This window comes from Pelophylax lessonae (genome assembly GCF_965119305.1).
Source record: "Pelophylax lessonae genome assembly, chromosome: 13".
NCBI classification, from domain to species: domain Eukaryota; kingdom Metazoa; phylum Chordata; class Amphibia; order Anura; family Ranidae; genus Pelophylax; species Pelophylax lessonae.
Window position 1 is genome coordinate 193731571 of NC_138780.1, and position 21600 is coordinate 193753170.

A 21600-nucleotide genomic window follows, 5' to 3' on the forward strand; every position below is an offset into this window, starting at 1 on the left:
CTATTCCCCGACGATCGGGGAAGAGCAGCGGCGATCACCGCTGCTCCTCCCCTGGCCCGACTCCCGCTGTGACTGAATACAGCGGGAGCGAGCCTCCGGCGGCGCGCGTGCAGCGCCCACAAGGGGAGGAGTCCAGCGACGTAGGTCTACGTCGCTGGACGGGAACGAGCCACTTTGCCGCAGTAGAGCTCCAGTGAGCGGTCGGCAAGTGGTTAATATTACAATTGTACTTTTATGGTAACAAGGGGCGTAACATAGGCGGGCTAATTTCTAATCAGGACTCGAAAGAATACAAACATGTAATGAAAACATTATTAGTGCCGTGTGCAATACATACAAATAACAATACAATAATATACAGGATGTACAAATTTCCTTTACAGCAGCCACCACAACTAAGGATTGGTAAGCTGCAAAACATTCCATTTTTGGGTTTGGGGTTACAGTAAACCCCCCCCCCCCCCTCCATTGCGGGGGTTACGTTCCGGACCCAGCCGCGAAAAGTGAAATTCCGCGAAATAGAAAAACCCTATTAAAATGCATTGTAGGCGTGTTTTTTTACTGTCACTGTACGTGTAAAAGCATTTTAAGGTCTTTAATCACACTTTTAAAACAATAGAAACTCATTTAAACACATAAAAGATACTAAGAGACAGAGCAAGAGCTATGGAAAACACAAAAATATTTCATTTTTAATGATTTATATAGTAAAATAACATTACAAAAAAAAACGCGAATTACCGGGACCGCAAAAACTGAACCGCGATGGAGCGGGGGTTTACTGTAATACCACTTTAAGTCTACAAAGCAATAACAGTGTTGGAAATTGTTTCGCTTGTAATTAACCATCTTGATGGATTTATCCATAGAATGAATTTTCTGCTCGCCTCAGCAAGATGGAAGCAGAGCGTCAGAACCTGGCGGACTCGGTGGTGGCGGCTGAGAAGAAACACATGGAGGAGAAGAGGAGGTGCGACGATCTGCAGCAGCAGCTGAAGGTTGCAAAGTCCGCAGCAGAGTCTGTTAAACTGGAAATGACGGATTATAAGCAAAAGGCAACTCGCATTCTGCAGGTGCGGAGTAATGGCTGGAGAGCTGCGCCCTCTGCAGGGGATAGTATGTTGTACCCAGAATCATTACGCACTAAATAAATATGAATAAAAATATATATATATATATAAACCAAAAAAAGAGAGCAGCACTCACGGGCCTTGAGAGGTGAACGGACAATGACGGTTTAATTAACGTTTCCTGAGGAAGAGGAGGTTGTGCCTCATCAAAACGTTGATCCGAGTCATTGTCCGTTCTCCTCTCAAGACCCGTGAGTGCCGCTCTCTTTTTTTGGTTTATATGCGCTGCAGTCTCTGCTGTGCACCCGGGCCCATTTTTTTATCCCGGATTTGTTTACGTAGGCAACCATTGGATATTGTATGTATGTATGTGTATGTATGTGTATGTATGTATGTATGCAAGTCGATCTCCTTAGGGTGGAACAGCCAAGTTTTTTGGATAGAGTGGGGAAAGGAGAAGAATTTTAATGTTTGCTCAATATTCACTTATGGACTACCACCCGCAGCCTCTACAAGCAAAGTACTGGTACGTCTCTGTCTGTTTCTTGGTTTAGGGTGCCGCATGCGCACCCGTGCCAACACCCAGCGTGATTGTGCACAGCGGGAGTCTGTCAGCACGCTATGGTTATTTACAGAGAATAGCGCACACATGCAAAAGAAATGACCATCAAATATAAAGGCAATCAATAAAAATGGGGATTTAGTCCCACCATATGGCCATATCGTGCTTAAGCCCACTACTACGTCTGACCAGACTTCTGGGGTTGAGCACCCCACCCTCCCACACCTGTACTCTATCAGTGTCCACTAGCAAGGAGATGTAGGAGGAGTCCCTTATAGTGCGGTTGCACATCTCTCCCAGTAAGGAGTAAGTATCTCCAATGGTTTAGAGAGGCTGGATTCATTCTACTTTTTATGGATAGTGTATGACCCACTGAGAATGGGATACTTTGACGTAGCGGTGGGCTTGAGCACGATATGGCCATATGGTGGGACCAAATCCCCATTTTTATTTATTCATTGCCTTTATATTTGATGGTCATTTCTTTTGCATGTGTGTGCTATTCTCTGTAAATATGCATGTTGCTTGGTTCATAGCAGCACCAGCTTTAGAAATGCATGTTCAGGGTCTGCCTCCCCCCCCCCCAGCTCCTTGTTTGTTTGTTTGTTTGTTTGTTATGAAGCACGCAATGATTCATGTCCTGGACCTGCTGATCGGCTGTGTCAAATCACAGCCCAGATCTCTGTGTTGACAATCAATACAGAGCTCTGTACAGGGGGAGCGATCTCTCGGTTTCTTGTCCCAAAGCGGAGATGAGAAACAAAGAGATCTGTAGTAAAAAGCAGCACACTTTACACACACTACACATCATTAGGCACACATTTAACCCCTTGATCGCCCCTGATGTTTAACCCCCCTTCCAACCAGTGTTAATAATACAGTGATCTTGTATAGTATCATCACTGATCACTGTATGAGCCTGGGTTCTCTACATGTGATTCACACATGAATTGCACCGCATTTCTATGCACATCACATGCGATATCTGCGGTGCAATTTGAGCCATTCACATTGCATCCGCACCAAAATGGTGAAGAACTTTTTTTTTTCTCCTGCACCTAAATTGCATTGCATGGGAGTTCATACCCATGCAATGCGATTCTGGCAATCGCACTGCATTTTGAGATCTGTTACGGGGTGTCGTAAACCTAACATTGACACCCACAGCAGATTGCACGGACGCCGTGCGGTTGTCAAGCAGTGCAATGCAGGGAAACGCAGCAAATCTTGTGCGTTTCCCACATCGAATCAGTGTGAACCAAGGCTTAGTGTCACTGGTGATGTCAGTGCCGGTCAGTCCCCCCCAGTGTCAGGTAGTGTCAGATTGATTTTCCGCTGCACTATCGCAGTCTCCCATTATAAGTCGCTGATCACCACCATTACTAGTATAAAAAATAAATTTTTATATATATATACACACACACACACACAGTATCTCACAAAAGTGAGTACACCCCTCACATTTTTGCAAATATTTTATTCTATCTTTTCATGTGACAACACTGAAGAAATAACACTTTGCTACAATGTAAAGTAGTGAGTGTACAGCTTGTATAACAGTGTAAATTTGCTGTCCTCTCAAAATTACTTAACACAAAAAGTGAGTACACCCCTAAGTGAAAATGTCCCAATTGGGCCCCCCCCGGTGTCATGTGACACAAGTGTGTTACAAGGTCTCAGGTGTGAATGGGGAGCAGGTGTGTTAAATTTGGTGTTATCGCTCTCACTCTCTCATACTGGTCACTGGAAGTTCAACATGGCACCTCATGGGAAAGAATTCTCTGAGGATCTGAAAAAAAGAATTGTTGCTCTACATAAAGATGGCCTAGGCTATAAAAAGATTGCCAAGACCCTGAAACTGAGCTGCAGTACGGTGGCTTAACCGGACAGGTTCCACTCAGAACAGGCCTCGCCATGGTCAACCAAAGAAGTTGAGTGCACGTGCTCAGCCTCGTATCCAGAGGTTGTCTTTGGGAAATAGACGTATGAGTGCTGCAAGCATTGCTGCAGAGGTTGAAGGGGTGGGGGGTCAGCCTGTCAGTACTCAGACCATACGCCGCACACTGCATCAAATTGGTCTGCATGGCTTTCATCCCAGAAGGAAGCCTCTTCTAAAGATGATGCACAAGAAAACTCGCAAACAGTTTGCTGAAGACAAGCAGACTAAGGACATGGATTACTGGAACCATGTCCTGTGGTCTGATGAGACCAAGATAAACTTATTTGGTTCAGATGGTGTCAGGCGTGTGTGGCGGCAACCAGGTGAGGAGTACAAAGACAAGTGTGTCTTGCCTACAGTCAAGCATGGTGGTGGGAGTGTCATGGTCTGGGGCTGCATGAGTGCTGCCGGGACTGGGGATCTACAGTTCATTGAGGGAACCACAAATGCCAACATGTACTGTAGCATATTGAAGCAGAGCATGATCCCCTCCCTTCGGGGCCGCAGGGCAGTATTCCAACATAACAACCTCAAACACCTCCAAGATGACCACTGTTTTGCTAAATAAGCTGAGGGTAAAGGTGATGGACTGGCCAAGCATGTCTCCACACCTAAACCCTATTGAGCATCTGTGGGGCATCCTCAAACGGAAGGTGGAGGAGCGCAAGGTCTCTAACATCCACCAGCACCGTGATGTCATCATGGAGGAGTAGAAGAGGACTCCAGTGGCAACCTGTGAAGCTCTGGTGAACTCCGTGTCCAAGAGGGTTAAGGCAGTGCTGGAAAATAATGGTGGCCACACAAAATATTGATACTTTGGGTCCAATGTGGACATTTACACTTAGGGGTGTACTCACTTTTGTTGCCAGAGGTTTATATATATATATATATATATATATATATATATATATATATATATATATATATATATATATATAATATCATTTATTTACACACACACTGATGAAAATAAATTAAAGGAACACTTTGAAAACACATCAGATCTCAATGGGAAAAAATCTCATGCTGGATATCTATACTGGTATGGACTGGGTAATGTGTTAGGATCTATGCTGGTATGGACTGGGCAATGTGTTAGGAAGGAAAGAATGCCATCGTTTGATGGAAATGAAAATTATCACCCTACAGAGGGCTGAATTCAAAGACGCCCCGAAAATCAAAGTGAAAAAATAATGCAGACCTACGTGCTTATCTGCATGCCTGGCATCGTCAGGGCATGATCCTAATGAGATGACAGATGTCCTGGGGCATTTCATCCCAGATCTGGACCAGGGCATCTCTTAGCTCCTGAACAGATCGAGGGGCAACTTGGCGGCGTTAGATGGACCAAAACATAATGTCCCAGAGGTGTCCTATTGGATTTAGGTCAGACAAGCTGGGGGCCATTAAATGGTATCAATTCCTTCATCCTCCAGGAACTGGCTGCATACTCTCACCACATGAGGCCGGCCATTGTTGTACCCCAGGAGGAACCCAGGACCCCCTGCACCAGCGTAGGGTCTGACAAAGGGTCCAAGGATTTCATCCCGATCCCATTGTCTAGCCTGTAGAGGTCTGTGCATCCCTCCATGGATACGTCTCCCCAGACCATCACTGACCAACCACCAAACCGGTCATGCTGAACGATGTTCCAGGCAACATAATGTTCTCCACTGTTTCTCCAGACTTTTTCACATCTGTCAGGGTGAACCTGCTCTCATCTGTGAAAAGCACAGAGCGCCAGTGGTGGATCTCCCAATTCTGGTGTTCAATGGCAAATGCCAATCAAGCTCCACAGTGCCTGGCAGTGAGCACAGGGCCAACTAGAGGACATTGGACCCTCAGGCCACCCTCATGAAGTCTGTTTCTGATTGTTTGGTCAGAGACATTCACACCAGTGGCCTGCTGGAGGTCATTTTGTAGGGCTCTGGCAGTGCTCATCCTGTTCCTCCTTGCACAAAGGAGCAGATACCGGTCCTGCTGATGGGTTAGGGACCTTCTACGGCCCTGTCCAGTTCTCCTAGAGTAACTGCCTGTCTCCTGGAATCTCCTCCATGCTCCTGACCTGGCAATGCCATGTATTGAAGTGACATCCTGGAGGAGTTGGACTTCCTGTGCAACCTCTATAGAGTCCAGGTATGGCCTCATGCTACCAGTAGTGACACTGACCCCAGCCAAATGCAAAACTAGTGAAAACAGTCAGAAAAGATGAGTAGGGGGAAAAAAAATGTCAGTGGCCTCCACCTGTAAAACCATTCCTGTTTTGGAGGTGTTATTGTTGCCCATCTAGTGCACCTGTTGTTCATTTCATTAGCACCAAAGCAGCTGAAACTGATTAACAACCCTCTCTGCTACTTAACTGACCAGATAAATATCCTAGGAGTTTAATTTACTTGATGCTATACTCTGATTAAAAAGTGTTCCTTTTCATTTTTTTGAGCTGTGTGTGTGTGTGCATGTATATGTATGTATGTATGTATGTATGTATGTATGTATGTATGTGTATATATATATATATATATATATATATATATATATATATATATATATATATATATATATATATATATATATATATATAATATACACACACACACACAACATAGTTTGTAAACGCTATAACTTTCTCGCAGTCCAATAAATATACGCTTAGAGAGATTTTTTTTTTTTTTAACAAAAACGTAGCAGAAAACATTTTGACCAAAATAAAGACATTTTATTTTACTTTATTTATTTTTTTTATTGGATATGTTTTATAGCAGAAAGTAAAAAATATATTTTTTTTGTTTTCCCCAAAATATTTGTTTTTTTTGTTTTTTATATAATAATAAAAATATCAAATACTACCAAAAGAAAGCTCTATTTGTGTGGGAAAAAGTGTTGCATGACCGCGCAACTGCCAGTTTTAAAGTAGCGCAGTGCTGAATAGAAAAAAAAAATTGCCTGGTCATGAAGGGGGTAAAACCTTCCGGAGGTCAAGTGGTTATTTCTGTTTTCTTGCACCTTACAGTCCAAAGAGAAACTGATCAGCAGCCTGAAGGAGGGTTCCGGTCTGGATGGGTTGGACAGCCATATAGGCAGCAGCATGGAGCTGGAGGAGACGAGACACGAGAGAGACATGCAGAGAGAAGAGATCCAGAAACTTCTGGCTCAGATCCAGCAGCTTAAAGCCGAGTTACAGGTAAGAGGATGTTCTCTGATGCTCTGCTTCTATATCTTACATACTGCCCTATATATTATATACTACCCCAAACATTACACACTGCAGTTTGGTGTAGGCGTGCTCTCTTATTCAAGAAGAGAAGAGAATTACGTGTATTTGTTGTCTGTCAACCAAAGTTTTCATTTTTTTTTTCCTCATTGACTAGAAAAATGACATCTGATTGCAATGAAAACATGGACTCCGCAGCTCAATTCTTTCATTTTTTCCCTAAAATATGTTGTGTGTGCCCTAGGATATCAGCTATTAGAGAATGCAGCCTATCCAATCATCATAGACCATTGTCATCACTGAGAATGCAGCCTATCCATTCACTAGAGAGTGGTGACATCACTAAGAATGCAGCCTATCCATTCACTAGAGTGCGGTGACATCACTGAGAATGCAGCCTATCCATTCACTAGAAGGCGGTGACATCACTGAGAATGCAGCCTATCCATTCACTAGAGGGCGGTGACATCACTGAGAATGCAGCCTATCCATTCACTAGAGGGCGGTGACATCACTGAGAATGCAGCCTATCCATTCACTAGAGGGCGGTGACATCACTGAGAATGCAACCTATCCATTCACTAGAGACCAGTGACATCACTGAGAATGCAGCCTATCCATTCACTAGAGACCGGTGACACCACTGAGAATGCAGCCTATCCATTCACTAGAGAGCGGTGACATCACTGAGAGTGCAGCCTATCCATTCACTAGAGAGCGGTGACATCACTGAGAATGCAGCCTATCCATTCACTAGAGAGGGGTGACATCACTGAGAATGCAGCCTATCCATTCACTAGAGAGCGGTGACATCACTGAGAATACAGCCTATCCATTCACTAGAGACCGGTGACATCACTGAGAGTGCAGCCTATCCATTCACTAGAGACTGGTGACATCACTGAGAATGCAGCCTATCCATTCACTAGAGAGCGGTGACATCACTGAGAATGCAGCCTATCCATTCACTAGAGATTGATGACATCACTGAGAATACAGCCTATCCATTCACTAGAGAGCGGTGACATCACTGAGAATACAGCCTATCCATTCACTAGAGACCGGTGACCTCACTGAGAATGCACCTGTAGGGTTTTTAGGCTTTTCTTTTCTGGGTGTGTGGAATGGTCATCTGTGTGTTTTGCTTTCTATAATACTCTCCATTAGCATGTTCTATCCTCAGAGAATGCACACATGGTTATGCTTCATATCTTCCCCATTGTAGGATCTGGAGACTCAACAAGTGAGTGAAGCAGAAACTGCCAGAGAACAAATGAATGATCTGCAGGAGCAGATGGCGGAGCAGAGGAGGGGGAAGCAGGAGCTGGAGGCTGAACTGGAGCGCCAGAAACAGGTAATGCCCGAACCTTTTCTCCTTTTAATGGTGTGTGTATATAAACCCAAACTGTGTGTGATCAACCTTATATACTTCATATAATCAATATGTATTCATGCTCTGAAAAGTTATTTTCTGTGTAGAGCTTGTAAATCCGTGTACATGGCCTACTTGCATACGCAGGCTGGGTGTCCTGTTTAAAGCCCAACTGCATGTTTTTGGCCCCCCTACCCATTAGAAATATAGAGTACATATCCGCAATATATGCACAAATACCTGCGTTTTGTCTCTTAGGGTGGTTGCAAACCCTTCTATATACCCAGTGAAGTGACTGGCCTCAGATGATACACAGAGATTAAACAAATCTTCCTACATAAGTTGTGCCTGTTTATCTGCTGCCTTCTCTTCTCTACATCCGTTCAAAGTGCTAAATGTATAAAGCTTATCTGAGAGTTAAAGTGGAGTACCACCCAAAAGTAGAACTTCTGCTCATTTGCTCCTCCCCCCACCGTGCCACATTTGGCACCTTTCAGGGGGAAGGGGGGAATGGGTACCTGTTTTTGACAGGAGACGGCGCCATCCCTCAGAACTTTTTTGGCCCCCTCATCCTTCAACCTCCCCCCCCCCCCCCCCGCTGCCGAGCCAATCCGAATGTGCAGCGAGCTTCGCGCATGCATATTAGGGACCCGCCTGTAAAGCCGCAAGGCTTCACTGCCAGGTTCCCTCACCGGCAATGGCGGCGGCAGCACCCGGCAGCCGATGGAAAATTCAGCTGCGGTGCCGACATTGCTGGACTCCAGGACAGGTAAGTGTCCTAATAATAAAAGTCAGCATCTACAGTGTGTGTACAGTGTGTGTAGCTGCTGACTTTTAATTTTTGGAGGGTGAGAGGGAAGCCTGGAACACCGTTTCAAGAAAAAACGGGGCGGAGAGCTGACATTACACACTGCAGAGCTCAGTGAAGAGAGCTCTGGGAGCTGATTGGAGAGAAGGGACACCCCCCACCCCCTCTTTCCCACAGCACACCGTAACAGAGCGGAGGCTGTCAATCGGCTGGAGCTCCCTCTCCTGTCACCATTTTTCTCTTGGTGTCAGGAAAACCTGTCAGAAGTGACTCATGCTGATGGCAGAGGAAGGAGGCAGCAGACAGAAATGACACTTAGTACTCTGGATTGACACACTATAGAGGGAAATGCTTTGTTCATATTTCATGTCTGAGGTTTACAACCACTTTAAACACATTGAAGGTACAGAAAATTACCTACTGATCTACCAGAAATCCAGTCCGCTTGCACTCTGCATGTGTTTCACTGAAATCTCAAGCCCAGACATACTCTTTGAAGTCTTAAGCCCCGTACACACACGCAGATCGTCGTCATACAAATGTTCGTCTTTTCTCCCCGGGATGTCGGTGTCTGTTGAAAAGTGCAAAGACAGCACAAGGACAGCACAAGAATTTTGTCCGCAGACTTCAGCTGACTGCAGAAGTGATGTCATGTAATGGTTAACTTTCCCTTTGTTTTTTATTTTCTGAGCATGCCCAGTCTTGCAAATCTGCGGTCTGTCGGCTGATTTCTGTACTGACAGGCGAACAATCGTCCGTTCTGGTGTCTGCAGACAAAAATTTTCATGTTTGCAAGAAAGACTCTTGTCCGCGGATTGTGTGCAAGACATCTGTCGGAGGCACCATACTAACACGCATACAATCGGCAGATCTTTCGTCCGCCGACGTTTGTATGACGACGATCTGCGTGTGTGTATGGGGCTTTAGGCCTCATGCACACTAGGCGTTAAAAACTTTTACGGCATTTTACTTTTTTTTTTTTTTTCCCCTCTATACGCCCCCATTGTTAGCTATGTGTCCATGCACACATAGGTGTTTTAGAGGCAGAAAAAAAATCCAGGGCCAGCGCAATCAGGAGATGCTTGATGCCCCTAACCTCTTCACGCGGGTTCACGTCATATGACGTCGGGGACTTGAAGTGGCGATATCTGAATGATGGGTGGAGCTGCAGGCATCATCCAGATATCATTCTTATTAGCCAGCGATTCCCTTCACAGTAAAGACAATCCTAGCTGCTGTTTCGCCGCTTGATTGTTTTTACAGGCGGAGGCGGGAGGGGAGACTAGTGATCGACTGATATCGTTTTTTTATTACCGATATTTTGGTCATCGCATATCGGTATCGGCCAATATTTTCGTACATTTAAAAAAAAATGTTTCTTGACAGGTACGCTTGTGGAGTGATCTGGGGTAAAAGACCCCAAACCCCTCCTCTGCACTTAAAAGCATTCAAAACACCAACTTTGGCTGTTTTGAATGCAGTAATTTTTTTTACTCTGGCGCAGAGTACTCGGAAGTGATGTCATGACATCACTTCCGGGTTTTTGCATGGAGACCCGATCAGAGCCGAATGCGGCTATGGTCGGGTCTTCGGTGCCCGTGCAGGCTGGTTGCCCGGGTCTCCTATCCCACCGGAAGGCGGCGGCGGGAGGGGGGCGGTGAACAGGGAAACAGCGCCGTCGTAGCAGCTCTGGGAACATTCTGCCCTGTCACCTTGATGTCTGACTTTTTGAGATGGAGAAAGGGAGGGAGGACAGAGATTCCCCAGTCCCTTTATTTGTTTCTAGACAGGTACTGTTGTGGAGGGATCTGGGGGTCTAAAAGCCAGTTTTGAATGCTGTAATTTTTTTTAAATTTGGTGCCAAGTACCCGGAAGTGATGTCATGACATCGCTTCCGGGTTTTTGCATGAAGACCCGATCAGAGCCGAATGCGGATGGGACGGAAGACCTGGGCGTGCTGCGGGAGGGGGGGGGGACGTCCCCTCCCACTCCTTGTAATGACAGCCGAGCGGCTTCTTAGCCGCATTGTAAGTCATTACAAGACAGCCGACTGTCAGTTATGGACGCTGGTACCGGGGTGATGCCTCTAGCTGCAGGCATCACTCCAGTACAATCACTTTCCCGAAATATCGGTAACCTCTGGGACCGATTCCGAAATATCGGGGAAAGTGCATATCGGCTTTGGTAATTGGTCGATCCCTAGAGTGGACCTGTCATGCCCTATTCCTGATCAAGAAGTAAAAGATTTGAAGTAAAGTGTAAAAATAAATAAAAATAAACCCTAAAAAAAAGTAAAGTGCCCCCGTCCCGGCACACAGAAGCGTGCGCACACGTAGGTTGCGCCTGCATGTGTAAACGACATTCAAACCACACATGTGATGTATCGCCGCAAACGTTGGGCGATACCAAATCAGATGGGCGAACAAATGGGAGCATTATTTCTAGTGCTAGCTCTCCTCTGTAACTCTAAACTGGTAACCTGTAAAAAAATGTTAAAGAGTCACCTATGGAGATTTTTAAGTACCAAAGTTTGGCATCATTCCACGAGTGTGAGCAATTTTAAAGCGTGACATGTTAGGTATCAATTTACTTGACATAACATTATCTTTTACAGTACAGGCTGTCCCCATGTTACAAACATCCGACTTACAAACGACTCCTACTTACAACAGGAAGTGAGGAGAAATCTCCCCCTAGGAAGGGAAATTCACTCCTGTAAGAGTTCTCATAGGAAAAAGGTGTCTCCACTGAAGCTTTATCACTAATCCTCGTTTTCATGACAACCCAAAAATTTCAAAATCCAATTGTCATAGGGACAGAAAGTGAGGTGAAATCTTCTAAACATAGGTAGAGACAGCAAAACAAATCATACAGGGGTGTTTAACTCTTCCCTATGCTATCTAAAAAATAGTCTTTTGGCTGGGGCTACACTTAAAGAATTTACCTGTTCTGACTTAACAAACAAATTCGACTTACGAACAAACCTACAGACCCTATTTTATTTGTAACCCAGGGAACGCCTGTATACCAAAAAATCGGGTTAACTTCAGTGTTTTGCTTTTTTGTAATTCATGAAACAAAATTGAAAAAGATTAATTACGTTTTATTTTTCCCCCCAAAAAATTGCATTTAAAAAATTGCTGCGCAAACACCGTGCAATACCCCCATGGCTAACAGAAGATAGACTTCAAACTAAACTTGAGAAATTTAACATAAATAAATCACCGGGACCGGATGGCTTGCACCCGAGGGTTCTTAGAGAGCTCAGTCAGGTGATTGCCAGACCATTATTCTTGATCTTTAAGAATAGTTTACAGACGGGTATGGTGCCAGCTGATTGGAAAAAAGCCAACGTGGTACCAATATTTAAAAAAGGGCCGAGATATATCCCGGGTAACTATAGGTCGGTCAGCCTAACATCTGTAGTCTGCAAGATTTTGGAGGGGATGTTAAGGGACCACATACAAGACTTTAGTAATGAAAATGGTATTATTAGTAGTAATCAGCATGGATTCATGAAAATCGTTCTTGCCAAACCAATCTATTAACCTTCTATGATGAAGTGAGTTGCCACCTAGATAAAGGTAAGCCTGTGGATGTGGTGTACCTGGACTTTGCAAAGGCCTTTGACACCGTTCCCCACAAACGCTTACTGTACAAACTAAGGAAGGTAGGTATGGACCATAGGGTGAGTACCTGGATAGAGAACTGGCTCCAGGGGAGAGTCCAGAGGGTGGTGATAAATGGGGAGTACTCGGATTGGGCGGGTGTGGAAAGTGGGGTCCCCCAGGGTTCTGTCCTGGGACCAATCCTGTTTAATTTATTCATAAATGATCTAGAGGAGGGGATATCTAGTACAATCTCGGTATTTGCGGATGATACTAAACTAAGCATGCCAATATCTTCTATGCAGGATGTGGAAACCTTACAAGCGGGTGAACAAAATAATGGGGTGGGCAACTACATGGCAGATGAGGTTTAATGTTGAGAAATGTAAAGTAATGCACCGTAGTAGTAGCTTGCGTCAGAAACATGAAAGCAAGCTACTCACTAGGGGGGGAACCTCTGGGGGAGTCTAAGATGGAAAAGGACCTGGGGGTACTGGTGGACAACAGGCTTGGCAGTGGCATGCAATGCCAAGCCGCTGCAAGCAAAGCCAACAGAATACTGGGATGTATAAAAAAGGGGATTCACTCCAGAAATAAAGAGATTATTCTCCCACTCTACAAGACTCTGGTCCGGCCACATCTGGAGTATTCTGTCCAGTTCTGGGCACCGGTCCTCAGGAAGGATGTGCTGGAACTGGAGAGAGTCCAGACAAGGGCAACAAAAATAATTAGGGGAATGGAGGACATCAGCTATGAGGAAAGACTACAAGCACTGAACTTATTCTCTCTGGAGAAGAGACGATTGAGGGGGGATATGATATCAATGTACAAATACTGTACTGGCGACCCTAGCATAAGGAACAAACTATTCAGAGAAAGGGAATACAATAAGACACATGGCCACTCACTAAAACTAGAGGAAAGACGGTTTAACCTTAAAGTGCGTAAGGGGTTCTTCACTGTAAGAGCGGTAAGGATGTGGAATTCTCTTCCGCAAGCAGTCGTATCAGCAGGGAGCATCGATAGTTTCAAAAAACTGTTAAATGGGCACCTTAAAGACCACAACATACAGGGGTATACAATGTACGGTTAACAGCAAACACACACACACATCATAGGTTGAAATTGGATGGACTGATGTCTTTTTTTTTTTTTCAACCTCACTAACTATGAACATAAAAAGTTGCAACAACCGCCATTTTATTCTCTGGTAAAATATATATATTTAATGTTTGTGAGGTCCTGAGTAATTTTCTAGCAAAAAAAAAAAAAATGATAATTTTTACATGTAGGAGAGAAGTGTCAGAATTTGGCTTGGGAGGCAAATGGCTAAACGAGCGTAAAACTTTTTTTTTTTTTTTTTTTTATCGACAAATTGCTGAGAACTCTATTTTTTTGTTCTATTCTTTGTTATAACAATTGTGCATTCAAAATCTAAAATATATGTAATCAAACTCAAAATTAAAAATAATAAAATGTAGCCACAAGAAAAAAAAAAAACAAAGTTTTTATTGCTTGAACATATCAAACAGTAAACATGTAAAAAATATGAAACTTAAAATCCTGCAAACAGGAATTTAAAATGCAACATACAACATAGCAGCTGAACCTGATATATATATATATATATATTCGATACTTAATATATCAAAATTCCTCTAAATACCTTTTTTCCATGTGTTTTAATTGCAGTTAAAAGACCTTTAGGTTCCCCTCTTATATACAAGCTTCATGAAATGGGAGAAGAGACTCAAAATTTTACTCACCAATTTCGCATATCCCAGGAGCTCCTTCACTCCCTCCAGAACCTGGGCGAGCCCTAATGCTATAGGTGCAGCTATAGGGATGACTGACATACCTAACCACTCCCCGCCTGCCATGTTCTGAACAGTCAGGGCGGGCCGGGAGGCATGGATACTTACCTGTTAGAGTGTACAGGTTGCTGTACTCTATGCAATCAACACTGCAGAGCTGGGCAGGGGGGCATGGTGGCTAATAGGGGTGCAGCCAGGGCAGCCATCAGAAATTTTGAGGCCCCTTACACAGTTTTAGGCCTGGGCCCCCCCGGGCCTGACCACCAACATTCCCCAGGGGCATCCTCCTCCTCCAGTCCCATGTCCTCCTGCATCCCATGTCCTCCTCCTCCAGTCCCATGTCCTCCTGCATCCCATGTCCTCCTCCTCCAGTCCCATGTCCTCCTGCATCCCATGTCCTCCTCCTCCAGTCCCATGTCCTCCTGCATCCCATGTCCTCCTCCTCCAGTCCCATCTCCTCAATCCCAGGAACATAAAGGTGAACGGTTCTAGTAAATGCCGCTCCTCCTGTCCAGGAGTGAACAGCTGGAGAACAGGGGAGGGTTGGGCCTACAGCTGTTTGTGAGGGCTAGTGAGGGGCAGGAACCCCCACATAGTGCCAGTCTGCGGAGAATGGCGGAGCTTGCAATTGAATGGTATTGCAAGGACAGGTGGCAACCCTACCGTGTTTGGGGCCCCTCGGGACGCCTGGGTCCCCTACATGTGTATGGGCTGTACCCCCCTGATGGCAGCGATCCAACTTTCTCTTACGTCCGCCGACAGTCGCCGCCTCTTCATATTCGTCACATATGGGGTATTAGACTTTGCTCCGAAGGAGTAGCTAGGCAACAGAATATGTTAACAATAAAGCTTTAACATATCCCACCCTCAAGGGGTGGTCCCCTCAGTCAATACCCTCCTACTTCCTGCAACCATATCTCAGTTTTAATGTCTAGCTTGTCAGGAGTGGCTGGCTTTTTCTGTGCTGGGACTTTCTGTCCCAGACTCTTTCTTCTTTTTAATATTTTGTTTGAGTTTTTCTCTCTACCTTTATTTAGCTGTTATTTTGTCAGCGTTAGTTAGTTCTTCGGACGAAGAGGATCATGCGGACTGGGTCTCGGGCTGATCCCCCTGGTCGCAGGTCGTGGGTCAGTGGCTTCCCAGTCTGCCATCGAGCGTTCAGCCAGGTAACGCTCCTGGCATGGTGAACGACCCATCCCTGTTCTGTGCAGGGATGATTGGTGAGGTGGCTACCTCACTGGACGCTGTGCGGTTTCTTAACCCCCATTTTGTGCGTCTTGAATTGCGACTCTCCCTGCCTCATGTGCAGCGGCTTGTTCGCCTGTGCGGGTCCCCCACGCCATGTGAGGTAAGTGTATTTATGTGGGGACCTGTCTGTCTGGGGGGGTGTCAGTCTGGGACTGTGTAACCTGCCTCTATTCACACTGCTTGTCTCCCTATCTCTCGGCTGCATGCTGTGGGCTGCAAGGGGGGGGGGGAGCTGTATGACACTGTGTGTGTCAGACTGGTCAGTGTGAGAAGCTGTGTGCTGTGGGGCATGTTTTTTTGGCATGTTTGGGCATATACAGCGATCGCTGCGGCGATCTGACATGTATTCTGATATTGGAATGTAATGTGTGTTTTAATGCACTGTGGAGCGGCGGTTTCGGCGCCAAACGACACCATTTTGCCTACACCCGCTCCGGCCGCATGGTTTACATGCATGGCGGCCATTTTCTTGTAGCCTCCATAGGCTTACATAGAGCGCCCTGGCAGCATCACTTCCTCTTTCCAGGAACACCGATCGAGGCAGCAGCAGCGGCGAGGGTCTCCTCAGGTTTTATCCTTCTGTTCTTGCTATCCATTGCCTGTGTTCAGTTTGCATATTCCCTGTGGGGGTCTCATTGTGCTTGAGTGTGGTGCGGTGGGCTGCGCTTGCCGCGCTTGCTTAAAAGGGGCAGTTAACCCTTGGTTGTCTGGCATTACAGGGGCAATGGATTCTCAGGAGGGCAAATTTCCTACAGTATTGGTGGAAAGCCAGGGGACCGCTGTTTCCCCCCCCAGGGGGGGGATTTAGCCACTATTGTGGCTGGCCTTGCTGCTCAGGTGCAAATGCTGGTGGCTGCTCAATCTACTAAAAGGCCCAGAGTTGCTCTTTCCTCTGATTCTGAGGGTGAAGGTGATGGGGCTGTTCTGGCAGGGGCCTCCTTATCGGGGTCCCGCTCCTCTCTTGATCTAGTGGGGTCTGAGGTAGAGGCTGAAGTTGAGGGGGTTGATAATTCTCCCCCTGGCTCGCCTGAAGAGCTTGCAATCATGGATGAGTTGATTGCTTCCATTAAGCAAACGCTGCGTTTGCAGGACGAAGTGTGTCCCCCCGCTGCCTTGGCGGCTTATGGGACGCAGAGGAAACGCAGGACGCCGCAGGTTTTTCCCTGCAATGCTGATTTTCAGCGCGCTGTTAAGGATCAATGGCGCGATCTGCGCAAACCTTTTGCGGTACCAAGTAAATTCAAGCTGCGTTATCCTTTTTCGCCTGCCACTGATGAAAGGTGGTGTGTGCCTCCACCAGTGGATCATGCAATTGCGGTTTTGAACAAAGCCACTGCGATTCCTGCAGAGGGTTCCCCTGTTTTCCGTGATGCCACGGATAGGAGACTGGAGTCTCTTGCCCGTCATACTTATTCTGTTACGGGTTCTATGCTTAAGGCTCTGTTTGCTTCTCTCATGGCGGCCCAGGCGATCGCAAGTTGGACGCAGATGCTTAGGCGCGTCCTAGTGGCCGACTCGGCCTCGCCGGCGACCCTGGATATGGTGGATCAGATCCACCAGGGTGTCATGTATCTGTGTGATGCGGACCTGGACCTGATTCCGTTGGCTGCACGTGTGCACAGCGTGGCGGTGTTGTCTCGCCGCCTGGTTTGGTTAAAATGTTGGTCGGTGGACCAATCTTCACGTAAGACCTTAGCCAATCTGCCTTATGATGGGTCTCGCCTTTTTGGGGAGTCCCTGGATGTGTTGATTAAGGGGATCACCGGGGGTAAGAGCACTCTCTTGCCCCATTTCCCCAAGGCTAAGGGGGCTTCTGGGAAGAAGCATGCTAATTTTCGGCCCCCTCAGGGGTCCTTTCGTGCCTTTCGGCCGCACTACAAGGGCAAACCGTTCAAAGGTCAAGGCTCTCAGAAGAAGCCCTGGTCTGGTAAACAGAAGTCCGGCCAATCCGGACCTGCAGCCCATAACAGTTCGGCCTGAAGGGGCGCCCTCACCCAGTTTTGGGGTGGGGGGACGCTTGCTCGGTTTTCTTCAGCCCTGGTTGGCCCGTGTGCGGGACAGATGGGTTCTGGAAATCGTTCGATCTGGTTACAAGATCGAGTTTCTCTCTCGGCCGGAGAGCAGATTTTTTCCCTCAAATCTTCAACTGTCTCCAGAGCGCTTGCGGGACCTGCACCTGGCGGTGCTGGACCTGAGGGCTCAGGGAGTGGTGGTTCCGGTGCCTCATCGGGACAGGTTTCGGGGGTTTTATTCCAATCTGTTCACCGTGCCCAGAAAGGAGGGCAAGGTTCGTCCGATTCTGGACTTGAAGGCTCTGAACCGCTCTGTGCGGGTTCGCAAGTTCCGCATGGAATCCCTGCGGTCGGTGGTGGCTGCCCTGGTTCCGGGGGAATTCATGGCCTCCATCGATTTGAAGGATGCGTACCTTCACATCCCCATATTCGAGGGTCATCAGAGGTACCTTCGATTTGCCATTGCGGAGGATCACTACCAGTTCGTGGCGTTGCCCTTTGGTCTCGCCTCGGCTCCGCGGGTCTTCACCAAGGTGCTTGCACCGGTTCTGGCATTATTGAGGGCCCAGGGCGTTTCTGTCCTGGGGTATCTGGACGACATTCTGGTTCGGTCTGCGACCAGCCAGGGTCTGGAGGAGGACCTGTCTGTCACGATGCAAACTCTGCAGGAGTTTGGTTGGACGATAAATTTTCCAAAGTCGACACTGAGTCCGTCGGTTCGTCTCCCCTATCTGGGAATGATACTGGACTCGGTGCAGGCGAAGGTCTTCCTGCCGGAAGACAAACTCAGGACTCTCCGGGAGGAAGTCAGGTCCCTCAGGGACGTTCCGAACTCGTCTCTGCGGACGTGTATGAGATGTCTGGGATTGATGGTCTCGGCCTTCGAGGCGATTCCTTTCGCACAGTTTCACACGCGGGGTCTCCAAGCGGAGATCCTGTCCAGGTGGGACGGGCGACCTCAATCTCTGGATCTTCAAATCTCGTTGAGTCTTCGCACCAGGGAAAACCTTCTGTGGTGGCTCCAGTCCCCGTTGGTGTCCGGGGGCAAGTCGTTTCGTCCGATCTCGTGGACGGTAATCACCACGGATGCCAGCCTGTCGGGCTGGGGTGGAGTTCTGGGCGTTCTGTCCGCTCAGGGGACTTGGTCGGAGGGGGAGTCTTCCCTTCCGATCAACATTCTGGAATTGCGTGCGATAAGTCTCTGTCTTCATCGCTGGACGGACCGGCTGCAGGGTTGCCCGGTTCGGGTGCAGACGGACAATGCCACGGCGGTGGCCTACATCAACCACCAAGGGGGCACCAGGAGTGCCCGAGCGGCTCGAGAAGTGGCCGACATTCTGTCTTGGGCCGAGACTCATGTCCCGGCGATAACGGCGGTTCACATTCCGGGAGTGGAGAACTGGCAGGCGGACTATCTGAATCGCCAGACCCTGGATCAGGGGGAATGGTCTCTCCATCCGGCTGTCTTCCAGACGTTGTGCGCGAAGTGGGGTCTTCCAGATGTGGACCTGTTCGCGTCTCGCCTCAACAACAAGGTGAAGAGGTTCGTGGCAAGGACGCGCGACCCTCGGGCAGACGCGTCGGACGCGTTAGTGGCCCCGTGGCATCAGTACAGGCTGATGTACGCGTTTCCACCGATTCAGTTGCTGTCCAGGTTCCTTCGCAGGTTACACTCGGAACGCAACACGGTGATTCTTGTGGCACCGGACTGGCCTCGCCGGTCCTGGTACGCAGACCTCGTGAATCTGGCGGTCGACGCCCCGTGGCGTCTGCCTCTTCGAGACGATCTACTGTCTCAAGGACCGATATACCATCCTGCTTTACAGTCGCTGGCTTTGACGGCCTGGCTGTTGAGACCGAGGTCCTGAAGGAGAGGGGTCTCTCTCCGGAGGTCGTTCATACTTTAATCAACACGAGGAAGTCTTCCTCGGGGAAGGTTTATTACTGTACTTGGAAGGCCTATTTTGCCTGGTGTGAGTCCAGGGGGTTTTCACCCCGCACGTACTCGGTGTCCCGTGTGCTGTCTTTCCTTCAAACGGGTGTTGATCAGCGTTTGGCGCTGGCTACAATAAAGGGTCAGGTGTCTGCTCTGGCCGTTCTGTTTCAACGTCCCGTGGCTTCCAACCCATTGGTTGGCACCTTTGTTCGGGGTGTGCGGCATCTGGTTCCCCCGAGGCGGGATCCTCTGCCCCCTTGGGACTTGAATCTCGTTCTATCTGTGTTACAACGTGCTCCTTTTGAACAGATCAGGGAGGTCTCGTTGTCTATGTTGTCCAAAAAGGTCGCCTTTTTGGTGGCGATCACTTCGGCTCGCAGAGTGTCGGAGCTGGCGGCTTTGTCCTGCAAGTCTCCGTACCTGGTTATTCATTTGGATAAGGTGGTCTTGCGACCTAATCCTTCTTTTCTTCCGAAACGAGTTTCGGACTTCCATCTTAATGAGGATATTGTCTTGCCTTCGTTGTGCACGAAGCCTAAACATCCAAAGGAGGTGAGATTGCACTCTCTGGATGTTGTTCGGGCGATAAGGGTTTACCTTAAATCGGCTGAGTCTTTTCGAAAGACGGACTCCTTGTTTGTTCTTCCAGAGGGTCCTCGGAAGGGCATGGCGGCTTCGGCCTCTACCATCGCCAAATGGATCAGGCAGACCATTGAACAGGCCTATGCTTTGCAGGGGAAGGTTCCCCCTGTGCCTGTGAAGGCGCACTCTACTAGATCTCTGAGTACGTCTTGGGTCTGTCGTCATGGGGCTTCTGTAGCCCAGGTGTGTAAGGCGGCGACTTGGTCGACCGTGCACACTTTCACAAAATTCTACAAAGTAGATGTTCAGGCATCGGCGGATGCTTCCTTTGGCCGCAAGGATCTTAGTGCGGCTGTTCCCTAGGGTCCCTTGTTGGGGACTCCTGGCTGTTGGGATAAGTTTTGTATCCCCTGGTTTTTTGTCTTTTCCTGGGTTGTTGCTCCTGTTGAGCACTTGTTTTTTGCTGTTGCCCAGCTGGTTTCCTTCCTTTGGTAAGGTTCCTTCTTTGATGCGGAGACTGCGTTGCCTTTCGGCGCGGATGCGTTTCCCACCCCTCATGTTTGCACTGCTTTGGGATGTCCCCATATGTGACGAATATGAAGAGGCGGCGACTGTCGGAGGACGTAAGAGAAAACGGAATTTTTGTAAAATCTTACCTGTAAAATTCCTTTCTCTGAGTCCTCCGACAGTCGCCGCCCCCGCCCCTCTTTTGGGGTTTGATTGTATACTCTACTGCTATTCCACTAAAACTGAGATATGGTTGCAGGAAGTAGGAGGGTATTGACTGAGGGGACCACCCCTTGAGGGTGGGATATGTTAAAGCTTTATTGTTAACATATTCTGTTGCCTAGCTACTCCTTCGGAGCAAAGTCTAATACCCCATATGTGACGAATATGAAGAGGCGGCGACTGTCGGAGGACTCAGAGAAAGGAATTTTACAGGTAAGATTTTACAAAAATTCCGTTTTTTTAGTCCCGATACCGATGCCTGGCTTTGTGTATCTGCCGATACCGATCCGGAACTATTGTTTTGTTATAACAATTGTGCATTCAAAATCTAAAATATATGTAATCAAACTCAAAATTAAAAATAATAAAATGTAGCCACAAGAAAAAAAAAAAACAAAGTTTTTATTGCTTGAACATATCAAACAGTAAACATGTAAAAAATATGAAACTTAAAATCCTGCAAACAGGAATTTAAAATGCAACATACAACATAGCAGCTGAACCTGATATATATATATATATATATATATATATATATATATATATATATATATATATACTTACACACAGTATACAGTTATAGCAATAAGGGCACTTGCAGGGATTTGCTTGTAGACACTGTGTCTGTCTGTCTGTCTGAGCCCGGGAAGCATGCGGCTGCAGTACAGAGCAAACCCTCTGCTTCCTTTTATGGCTCCTCCATTCACAG

At 47.2% G+C, this 21600-nt stretch overlaps 1 protein-coding gene across 1 annotated transcript in view; it reads left to right on the top strand.

The window, feature by feature from the left end:
- GOLGA5 (golgin A5) overlaps positions 1–21600 on the top strand; it is a 59748-nt gene that overhangs the window by 23459 nt on the left and 14689 nt on the right. The window contains exons 6-8 of the mRNA XM_082275441.1: positions 870–1073; positions 6582–6752; positions 8008–8136. Of these exons, the coding sequence (XP_082131567.1) occupies positions 870–1073; positions 6582–6752; positions 8008–8136 (504 nt within the window). The remainder of the gene's footprint in view (positions 1–869; positions 1074–6581; positions 6753–8007; positions 8137–21600) is intronic.